This window comes from Egretta garzetta, unplaced genomic scaffold, assembly GCF_000687185.1.
Source record: "Egretta garzetta isolate BGI_Z169 unplaced genomic scaffold, ASM68718v1 scaffold125, whole genome shotgun sequence".
Lineage (NCBI taxonomy): Eukaryota > Metazoa > Chordata > Aves > Pelecaniformes > Ardeidae > Egretta > Egretta garzetta.
Window position 1 is genome coordinate 155,151 of NW_009259877.1, and position 11,391 is coordinate 166,541.

General features: G+C 45.9%; 1 protein-coding gene across 2 annotated transcripts; it reads right to left on the minus strand.

Moving 5' to 3' along the window:
- Window positions 1-791: 791 nt before the first annotated feature.
- Window positions 792-11,307, minus strand: ZBED1 (zinc finger BED-type containing 1). Of its 2 annotated transcripts, none has more exons than XM_035895661.1 (2): window positions 2,891-5,337; window positions 792-1,224 (listed from the first exon to the last, which is right to left on the minus strand). In XM_035895661.1, the coding sequence occupies exons 1-2, from the start codon at window positions 4,769-4,771 to the stop codon at window positions 1,123-1,125; spliced, it is 1,983 nt and encodes a 660-aa protein (XP_035751554.1). In that variant the 5' UTR covers window positions 4,772-5,337; the 3' UTR covers window positions 792-1,122. The 2 variants fall into 2 exon arrangements, with proteins under 2 accessions (XP_035751554.1, XP_009638432.1); XM_009640137.2 differs by lacking the exon at window positions 792-1,224 and adding an exon at window positions 9,994-11,307 and having other exon boundaries at window positions 1,728-4,822.
- Between the last annotated feature and the right edge of the window lie 84 nt (window positions 11,308-11,391).

Below are 11,391 nucleotides of genomic sequence, written 5' to 3' on the forward strand. Positions count from 1 at the left end.
CCGAGACACATCAATTGAACCAACTACAGTTTTATTTTGGATACCAAAAAATAAAAAGAAGCTGGAAGGAAGAGAGCAGTGCATTGCACCGATCTCAGTAAAACCGCTTGTAAGCGTCGCTGCATACGTTTAGCCCTAGAAGGACGAAGAGGGAGACAGGAGACGGATGCTGCCAAGAGGGGTAGGCTGAAGGCAGAGCGGGGGAGCGATGCTCTGGGCTCTGCCTCGGTTGCGAGGGCACGGCTTTGAATTACGCTCATGTAAGAGAGGATCCACACGCCTTGCACTAGCACCGGCGCAGCTCCTCGAGGGCTAGTGGCGGCGGAGGCAGGCGGAGGTGGTGCAAGGGGATGCGACCGACACCAGCTGGCACTCAACAGACTTAAAAACCAAGAGGGTGTCTTCCTGACAGGGTGTCACAGGGCCTCAGGTAACATCAAAAAAGGACCTGCTGTATCTCGCTCCCTTCCACGGTTTGATTTCGTTACCCACACAGACAGCCTACATACCTGGAGGAGTTTAGGCCAAGCCTGTGTTTTGCACCGTGGGCAATCGCGTACACCTCTTCAGTGGACGCGGAGAGTAGCAACATTCAACAGGGTGCGCTGTGCGTGTATTTTGTGGAAGTGAAAATTAATTTTCAGGGGGCTGGAGAGTGAAATCCCAGGCTTACTGACAGCCAGACATGGGCCACACCACCTGTTAAAGGCATTTTTCCCAGGCTTAAACGTGCCAGGCAGTTCACTCCACTGGTCCTTCACTCTATCCTCTGTCCTTCCTCCCGGCCCGCCCACCCCTTCCCTCTACCTACAAAGAACACAGAGGCCTCAAACTTGCAAAAACTATTGAGCCAAAATATAAACAAGCAGTCTGGCAGTAGATCCAATTCCACCGTGATTCTCATTTTCGCATGTTCCTCCTGGCGGGGCCCTTTCCACAACCAAATGTCCATGGGTAGCACCGTGATGAAAAAACCCAACTTTCTTCCTCCAGAACAGTAACGGCCAGTCTTCAACAGACCTCTCTCCAGAAAGGCTGTGCTCGACATAGTCGTAGCCTAAAGCCGGGGGGGTGGGGGGGCGAGACACCAGTAACAAAAATAAAACCCCAAGCAAACCTTGACTATAACCGGACAATGCCAAGAGTCCTCCTCCGCGCCTCAGGGAAAAATGCTGGCTGCCATCCCACTCCGTGCCAGGCGTGAACTCTAATCTTGTTTATGACCTGCAGTATTTCGTAAGAGATGGGGGGTTTGGGTTGGTTTTCTTGCTTTGTTTCTTGTTTGCCAAGATCTCAAAAGGGCTTAAAACACTTAGGTGGAGAGACACAAAGGGAGCAATTACAATACACAACAACTAATTGGAAACAGTACTCAAACATTAGATTGGACCGGACTAAAGTCCACTCTGCTAACTGAATCAGAAAGAGACACGAGAAAAAAAAAACAACCAATTTTTAAGTGCTAACGTAGTAAGAAACAATCTTAAAGACTTGCTAAATACATGTGGGGAAACGGAGGGGTCCCCTTCTTTTAAATATATTTACATAATATTAAAGCTTTTTTTTTTTTTTTCCCTCGCCAAAAACATTTTCTAGCTACCCTGGGCAAAGTCCCCATTTAAATTAAGAGGTTAAGGATTTTATAATGCAGACAGACTGTTAGACCCGTGGCCCGTACACATCTCCCTGCCCTTTCCTTCCCTCCCTCCTTCCCTCCCGCCCTGATGCCTTTCCCTGCTTCCCACCACGGGGCACCATCCGTAACAGCGGCACAAAGCGGGAGGTAACACAACGCCGCCCCGACCCCGCACACTTCGTTACCACTTTGTAAAAGCACAAGAGACTACAATCAGGGCTTGCCTAGACACACAGACGCACACACACACAAAAAAGTAGTTTTTGCCATTTAGCCTGCTGCAGTTAAATGGTAAAACCGGACTGATGTGGACACAGCAATACCAGTTCAGAAGTGTTTATACCATTTACACCGCACTGGAAAGGAAAATAACTTATCCCAGTATAATTGCATCCACACTACAGCCTACGCCAGCACAGTATCAGTTAAAATAATAATACATCAGTCCCCTAATTGACAGAATTACACCAGCTGAACTTTTCTAGCATAGACCAGGCCTAAGACATGAGGTAGTGAAAAAGAAAATCAGGCTCAAGATCTTTTTTCATTCCATAGCATCAATATACTCTAAAAATATTCACTGCTCAGATTTATGGATTTTAAAAATAATGATTTAAAATCCAAAATTTAAAGCTAACATCCTGAGTCACACAGGATTTACAAACAGAGGCATAAATCTTAAAAACGCCCTTGCTCAGGGTCCTAATTCAGGAAAATATTTTTATGATAGAAAGCACAGAAGCATGTGCTTGTCTCCCACTGAAGCACGTGGAAAGGAAGCACATGGGTAAGTGCTTTCTGAAATCTGGGCCACAGACAGAAATCACGTTCTTTGTAGAATTTATTTCCTCATTCATTTCAGTGCTGTTTAATCACAAGTCATTCATGTTTTAAGACAGTGGGAAAAACATAGACAATGGAAGCTAAATCAAGTTTGTTACAACTGTTCAATATTTACAGCATTCATAGCATAAAACAGAAGTATTTTTGGTAACTTAAGACAAATACCTTTTTTTCTTTGTTATTAAACGTACCGCAGCAGTCCTGTTAAACAAACCCACTGTCTCGGATATTAAAGAAATTGTTGTTTACATTTACCGAGTCATTTAAATTAAAAATCTGTTCCTGTTCCAAACCCCACTCTCCTTCGTCTTCATCCTCTGGTTCTGCCTCAGACCCATTCCGACTGTTTTCGTACAAAAAGATCTGCTCATCCACATGAGCCGGGGCTAACCGGTTTCTCTTTGCACTTACAACGTTAGCAGAAGAACCAAAAAGGCGTTCAGGGAAGACCCTTGTGGCCAAAATACACCAGTATTTTTGAAGGACCTTTGGTAAAACTGGGAACAGCGCTAGTCTGTCTGACCACCACTTCAGCGGGTCTTCATTCAAACCGAGGACCTTTTGCGACTTGAAGTTGCTCAACTCCTCAACGATCTGAGCGTGCCATTCCTCCTGGTCTTCCACGCCTCCCGTCTGGCAAAAGATCTCTGCGAGCATGTTGTTGATGACACTGGTAGGAGGAGGAGTAGAGGAGATGATGATTTTTTTCACAGGGGGCTCTTCTGAAACGGTGAAGAATTTCTCTTCAGTCCGAAAGGTATTTTCTTTTACTTTCTCCAGCAGGCTTTTTGCTTCTTCCACCACTCTGTTTTCAACCTGCTGCCGCTCAAAGGCTGAAAGAAAAGGCAGTTTTTTGTAGCGGGGATCCAAGAAAGTTGCAACGTTGAGAAACATGTCTATCTCGGGCGTGTGCTGGTAGGTGGTTGACAGCTCTTTAGCGATCACCTCCTTCGCCATGCTGATTTCTTTCAAATCGTTCTCTTTGATGTTCAGGGTAGTATTCAGAAGCATGTGGAGAAGTGGCTTCACCATACTGATCGTCGGGTACTTTGAAGCAGACATCATCTCTGCAACCTGCTTGAAAGGCTGCAGCAGCTCCACCAGCCCTTCGATTGTATTCCACTCACTGGCTTCCAGCATGAGGTGGTGGTTGTTGCTGTCCTCCACGAGAACAGCCGCAATGACAAACTGCTGCTCCTTGAGGCGCTGCAGCATAGCGAGCGTGCTTCCCCACCAGGAAACACGGTCGCTTACCAGCATGCAGTGGAGGATGTTCTGCTGCTTCTGCTTCTCGCTCAGCATGTACATCGCGACCGTAGACTGCTGGAAATACTCCACCAGTTTTCGGCACCTGGCAAGAAGGCTGCAGAGCTTGGGGAGCTGAAAAGCTTGTTGTATTCCTGCGTTAAAAGTGTGCCCCAAACAAGGCATCTGCACGGGAATATCTAGGAGAGAGCAAGCTTTCACGATGTCTTTACTGTAATCTGTTGTAGCACCAAAGACTTTTGTATTGATCCCCCACTCAATGAACGTTTCATAAAGGACTCGCGTAATAGTCTCTGCGGTATTATCCTCCGGTACTTCAAATGTTTTTAAACACCGTGAGTTCACCGCCAGGCAGTTGGCAGGGCTGCTGCTGAGAAAATGAACCGCGACGGTTACGTACGACCTGTTCTGGTTTTCGCTCCTCCACATGTCTGTGGATATGCCACACCACAGCACCTCGGTGAGCTCTTTCAGCACAATTTCTCTAACGGCACTGTACTTTTCAGGAATAGCTTTTGTGCAGAAGTACTTCCGGCTCGGAAGTTCATACCTGGGGTCTGCAGTTCTCAAGAGGGCCTTGAAGGTGGGTTCGTCGACGATAGAGGCCGGATACATGCCCTCGCAAATTAAGCTGATGACTGCAGACGTCAGTTCCTGATGCTTTCTGTTTTCGTAGTTCTGGTAGGTCTTCATGATGAGGCTATCTTGAACAACTTGCTGCGATGACTCCGGCTTGATCTTTGAAAACGCAGTGGCAAAGGCTTCCCTCATTTGCTCAGTGTTACTTTTCACAAATTCACAGAATTCGTCGGGGTGATTTTTCTCAAGGTGGTAGGAAAGGTTGGACGTGTTTCCTGAATAGGCGATCTGTGCCATGCAAATACGGCAGTAGATCTTCTTCCACTGTAATATGCATCCTTCTGCATTGGTATCAAACCCAAAGTACTTCCACACTTTACTCTTTGCTCTCGGGTGAGCCACTAACTTTAGGTCTGATGGGGAACCTTCTAAACTTTTATTCTCCATTGCTTCTTGGCCACCGTCCCACCTTTTGATCCTTCACTCATTAATGAGTACCTGATAAAGGCAGTAAGATAAAGATACAATGAGAAAGCACAAGTTTGACCACACTTAACTATGTGAAATCAGCATTTCTGCGAACGTATCAAGAAACCTACCTTACTAATTACATTTGCAAATTTAAAGATGAGATTTGCAGGAAGTGTGTCCTACAAGAAGCCCATCGGAATGTCAAAAATTAAAAAGGGGTTTAATGGATCACATTCTGCTGTGAAACTGAGCTAGAAGACCTGAGTAAATCTTGTTTCTGGAATTACATAATTTTGGGTAGAGAAAGCGTAACCACCACCACAGGGTTGATACATTACTGTCACACAAACCGGTCACCTGCTACAGCATTTTCCTGCCTCTTAAATTATAGTTAGGGCAAGACCAGCATCCTCTTGCTTAAGAGTTACTGAACTTCACCGTTAACATTTATTTCAATTGAAACCTGATACTGAAGGAGCAAAGGTTTCATTGTTTGTTTGTTTTGAAAGAAGTTTTGTCAGCTCCATCTAACTGTTCCAGCATTTGCTTTAAAAAAACAATGTAACAAAAAAAAAAAATCTGTGATGCAAATTATGGCATTAATCTGCTCCTCTGAAATGCAAAGATGGTTTCGGACTGAAATAAAGGGAAAAGGAGCTTGAACCTATATGCCTCTGCACCTTTTCTGTCCTTCTCTTTCTGAAATCAAAGCCATCTCCTGAACTACCCGTTCACAATCGTGGTTCCTGGAATAACAGTGCATTATAATTACAGGAAAAGCAGGCAGGGAAGCACTAATAAACATTATTATTCACATCAGCTGCAAAATAATTTTGCTGTATTTTCTTCAAAAGGCTACAGAAGTCGGGAGAGGATGACACTCTAGAGGTGAGCTTGGCAATAAGGCAAGACTTGGCAATCTGAACCTAAGTATCTGCGCAGGAAAACGCTTCTTGTGCAAACAGTCACGTGCCAGTACAACTTGAGGCCTACCGCGTCCCTGTGCCAGCACTGGCAGCCGGCCCCCGCCAGAGCTGATTTTGCTACACCGAAAAGCCAAGCCACAGCACAGCACGACTGCAGGCCGACACTTCTCCATTTCTTCCACACCACCAGCCGAGCCACCCCAACAGCAGCAAGCCCTTGGCCAGGATCCGGCCCGGCCAGGATCCAGAAGGAGAAGGAAGCCATCAGTTAAATACGGATTCAATCTCCTCCATAGAAATCCAGGGGAAGAGAGCAGGAGAGAAACATCAGGAGCATCCCTGCAGCCAGCCTGAAAGCAATGGCATTGCTCCTTCTCTGCTCGCCAGGAGCTGCACCTGCGCCCAAGCCCAGAAATCCCCGGGTGCTCAGACAGGCTGGCTGGGGGAGGAAGAAACAATCTGACTTTCCCATACTGCTGCACGGGAAAATCCCCCCCCCAAATGTACGTGTGCAAGCCTCTCCAGTGTGCTTTCTGCTGGTGATGAGCATTCCCGAGAAAAGAAGTTTTCCCTCTGAACTATAGCTGGTATTTTTGCAGCACTTTCTGCATGTCTTGAATGAAAAACCAAAGACAGGTTTACCAAGACTAAACACATTTATTTAAACACAGCTGTTGGTTTAGAAGCAGAATGAGAGATGAAGGGCAAGATTTTATTGGATTTGTTCTGAAGATTTACTTCTGGGTAGTGTAGACTTTTTTTCTTTTCCTGGCCAGGGTCGGGGGGGGGAAGGGAGGGAAATGTTCTGACTACTAGCATGCCCTCTACTGTGATTCATTCAGTGCCTTCTAAGTTGCCAGGATAATCTATCGATTCAACATGGTAATGCTGCCTAATTCCAAAGATGTGCATATCAACAGCACCAAGGTACGCAATCCCACAAAAAGTGATGATTTTGAAAGACAAAGTGGTGTAATGTATAATGATGTAACCCTGCCACAGCATCAGGCTGTGCATTGACAAGATATGTCATATCAGTATGTATTATTACTGCTTTTAGATCCCTCCATTTCAATCCATAACATGGTGTCTTGAGGAGGTATAGAGGCTCCCAGTATTTCATTAAATCTTACAGTTTCCTTTGCAGTTATGTGGCAGTTCCTGAACAGGAGGAGGAAGGCACTGAAATAAAAAAAGTTGATGCGTCTTTAATATTTAAAATTAGTATGACACACCTTGAATCATAAAAAGTTCATCACAGACTGATAAAATACAAGTTATTTTAGAGCAGGGGAGTGTTACGGATTCACCCCACCCTTCACTCCTACGCATGTTACAGCTTTGCCATCAGTTTGAGATGGATCTGGCACTTGGCGATAGTGGCACAGGGTAGTGTTGCCACAGTTAAGGATATGCCAGCATAACACAGCCTTTATTATAATGCTGTAAACCACACTTCAGCTGCCATAATAGCTCGAATATAGACTGCTAACCATCCCTGCCTCTCCTCAAGGGTTATACAGCGTAACTAGCTGTAAGAAAAACCAAACCAAACCCCACACCTCTCATTTTGCTGTAAGAGGAGGTAAATTTTTCCTCTTTCAGTGAAAAAAAGTCTTCATAGCCTAGGCTTGGCAAAAGCCAGGGTAGCTTCAATTCTCAGCCAAACTGAAGGCATCAGCACCTTGCAGAATGAAATCCATTGGACACGAAGCACCTCATGGCCTTTGAGAAGCGCCGCAGCTTGTCACAAGGGCAGCTGATGGAAATGCTCTCTTTTAGCTTGCCGAACTTCCCACGATAAAAAACTAGTGCCACTTTGGTTTGCTGAAAACCTTTCCGCACACAGAAGCCTTCAGGCTACAAACGTGCCTTTTCCTTTCTCCCTTGAATTCCCACCCACACTGAAGCGGAGTGCACCTTCGGAGAAGCTGCTGTTTTCCTTCCCTCCTCCGTGCAGCTGGCCAACACCACCAGCCAACATCGGGGCCGAGGCTTTTAGGAGCCTGCAGGCAGGATCCTCTGCTGGCCTCGCAGCAGACTCAGCTGCCAGAGGAGGAGGAAGGGCCCAGGTTTCCTGGCCCTAGCACCTCATCCCCGCTCTCCCCAGGGCGGGCTGTCGCTGCCACCTCACACCTAACACAAACACACGACTCCCCTCTCCAGGGCAGAGCTTGAGCCAAAATACTGAAACGCCAGCGACGACGCACCCTGCGGAGGGCAGCGGTGCTACCCTTGCACCAGGCAGGGCTCGGTTTCTCGGTGGTGAAGAAAATAGGTTCAAAACCCATATGAGAGTCACTCAGATTATGAAACCAAGCACAGGGATGTGAGGAAATGTGGGGTGTGCAGCCACCCTGCAACCTTAGCTCTGCCCCCTTGTGCGCACACAGCGATGGCACCCTCCCTAATTACACGGTAGGTATCGTTGTCGCACAACCCTTGCCTCATTCAGCGCAGGGGCAACCATAAAACGAGCGTTTCTTCACTTCTGAAACTACCTAAATAACTCTCTCAGGTGCGTGCGTGGGGGAGAGGGATTAATTGTTAGATGCAACTTTATTTTTGCCTGCCGTCACTCTTTCCTACCTGGCTGCTTCCTTCTCTGCCCATCTCTGGGTGTTTTACAGCCCAGAGCTCGTAGAGCGTTGAGCAGGAATCGCTCGGGCTATCATTACGCTTTACCCACAAGAAGTAAAAGCCCTCAATACATGAATCAAAATGAAGAGATGCATATTCCCAATTTAATATTTCGCAGTCAATTGCAAAGAAACTTGGTACAAATGATGATACGGAATAACTAGAAATTGGGGCAAATTAAAAATACGTATGAAATTTCAAACGCTTTTAGAAGAACAGGAGCCAGCTTTAAGGTCTTCTGAACTTCAGCCACATTAGCACCTTCTTCAGAGCCAGTTTGCTAAACATCACAGCTACCAGACTGAACTACAAAGACTTCAAGACGACAAAACATTCAGCATTTACCCTTCCCCTACCAAACTTCAATGGAACTTGTACAGTGGAAGGGGAAAATGCAGGAGGAAGATGCCAAATAAATTCCTCGAGAAGCTTTTAAAATACCAAAAGAGATTATCATTATTATTATTATTATTATTATATGAACCATATTTACTATCGGGTGACTTTGTGTGACCATATTTTCAGTGTTAATATCCTGGTGTGATAATTCATATTACTTTGTCTTTTATCAATCCGCTGATTAGATTTTTGTTTTCAAAAAGCTTTGTTGATATCAAGATCTTTAGTCATGCACGGCTTTTTTTTTTTTTTTTTCAATTAATTAAGATTAAGCACTGTAAAGAAAACGTCCAAGCAGTAATTTCTAATGGAAGCATTAATTGTTTAGACCACTGAACACTAACACAGGTTACACTACGTATCGGCAGTTATCTATCTCTCTCATACTTGAAAAAGTATTTTAACAGAAGTTAAACATACATTCCCCTTTACTTCTGCACACTGATTATAGTTAGCGAAGCAATCACTGGCTGCACCCCGCTTATCCTCCCAGCTCTGCATTTCCCTTCCCTAAGCATCAAGATCGGAATTTCAGACCAACTTGCCTGCTCTGTACTGGGGGGGCGGGGGGAGGCTCACTTTGGTAGTGAATATTAGTATCTCTCTTTTCGGTCTGCAACTCAAAACAAGTACCAAGCTTTTGCACTGAATCTAGATTTCAGAACTCAAACTGCCCTCTTTCCTCCAAAAAACTGGTTTGAACCCCATCTATAAAAATTACGTGAAGGCCAATAGGATGTGACAGAACAGACAGTCACTTTCAAAAGCCAGGCACATGTGCCAAGAGCATGCAACTCTTGACTAACTTAGGGTAAAGGAAAACGAAAGTAACTTGGTTTACTTTGGATTGAAATCCTGAACACTTCTTCCCGGCAAGTGCAGGGAAGGAAGCTTTTCTTGGGAGATCTGGAAGCAGTAGGGCTGCACTGACATCAGACCCCTTCGCTCGCCCGCAGCGCTCAAGGATGAGAGACCGGGCATCCCTCTCTTTTAAACCTTCCACGGGAGAGCTGCACCGCTGCTGCACGAGGAGTGGGAACGCTGACGGCGGGGGAACCAGGGCCAGGGAGACAGGATCGGAGGCACGGCCGACTCCGTCGCCCTGCTCTTCCCAGCCCCGCTTCCCCCCTCCGGGCTCTCCCAGGGAAGGCACCCTGACAATGGAACGCCTGCACCTGTGAGAGTTACAGACACCCCCTCAAAAAAGACATAGGAAATTTTAAACATACGCACCTTTCTAGATTACTGTCTGGAAAAGTTACTTGGTGTTTTCTTACAGCAAGTGCAGTTTATTGATCCAAGCTTTAATTAGGCACATTCTAACCAACACTTTCACTTTTTGTTGCACTGCAGTCATTATTTTGAAGTTATTATGGCAATGAGGTTACTCTGAGCAAAAAAGTCCCCATTGACAAGCTGATCCACTTTTTTTTAAGCAATGCTGGACACAGCCAGTCGAAGCGAGGCAGCAGGTAGCTGCTAAGAGGCAACCGGGCACAAACAACTCTCTGCAGAGGAAACTGCTTGTCCTGGGAAGAAGCCACCTCGAGTTAGGGCTGAAAGAAAACTTTCCACGTCTGTCAGATCTGCCCTGGTCCTACTCCGGCAGCTGACATTTCCCAGGTTGGATCTTCACTGCCTTCCTCCGGAATTTCCAAATTCAACACTTTTTTTTTTTTTTTTTTTTAATAGCAGCTAAGAACAGACTGCAACAAAACAGTCGAGTCACATTTCTGTCATGCTGTTTCTCTGTGGTTCGAAAAAAGATTTGGAAAGTGTTACGCACCCTAGGCAAAATACTCAGCTTTGCTCTGCTGAGAAAAACTAACGCTAGAAAAATGCTCAGATGACTTCAAACTGTCGGCACATCTGCCCTCTTTGTCACCGGGGTTCTCTGGTTTGTTTGGGGGTTTTATCTCTGCCTTTTGAGAACGAGAAAGGAGAATCCCAGCCTATCGCAGAAGGATCGGGAAGGAATAAAAAGTAGACAAAATGCTACCCAAGGGATGCCACGTGTGATGAAGCGCAGAAATACGCTCTTACTGTGTGGTGTACTTGTCCCGTCTCCTCCCCAGTACTTGAGATATTCTCTAAAACAATTTCCTCGTCTCCTTAACGAAACACTATGCCCTCTCAATAGATACGGGTTTTTTTCCTCTGGTTATAACTATCAACAGAGCCACCGAGGCCCACTTGCTGCTAAGCAGAGAAAGTTAGAGGCACTGACTTGCAGGCAGTCATACTCTCGGCTCTGATGATCACCCTACACGTCCGCCTGGACTCGCAGTTTGTTACAAGTTTATAAACTCAGAAGCATTTTAAAGTCTTCAAGAGTAATGCGAAGAAAGAGGAAATTCAGATCTTTTTTTTTTTTTTTCCTCAAAAACTCAAAGTTTCCCCTAGTCAGTATTAAACGTGCCGCTGGCCCAAATCGGAGAAGTGCAAAAACATAACTTCTCCAACAAATGACTAAGCTGAAGTCCCTCGGAAAAAACTACAAGCGTCACCCTCTTGTCAGCTCAAAGGCTGTCAGAGGGTGACAGCCGGTATCAAAGATTAAGCTTTCAGAGCGCGGGTACGTTCCCCTCCCGGAGCGGCCGGGGCGGGGAGGCTACGGCCTGCGGCCCCAGC

What these genes read in the sequence shown, in the direction of transcription:
- ZBED1 (XM_009640137.2), bottom strand. Translation starts at nt 4,771, where the DNA reads ATGGAGAATAAAAGTTTAGAAGGTTCCCCATCAGACCTAAAGTTAGTG.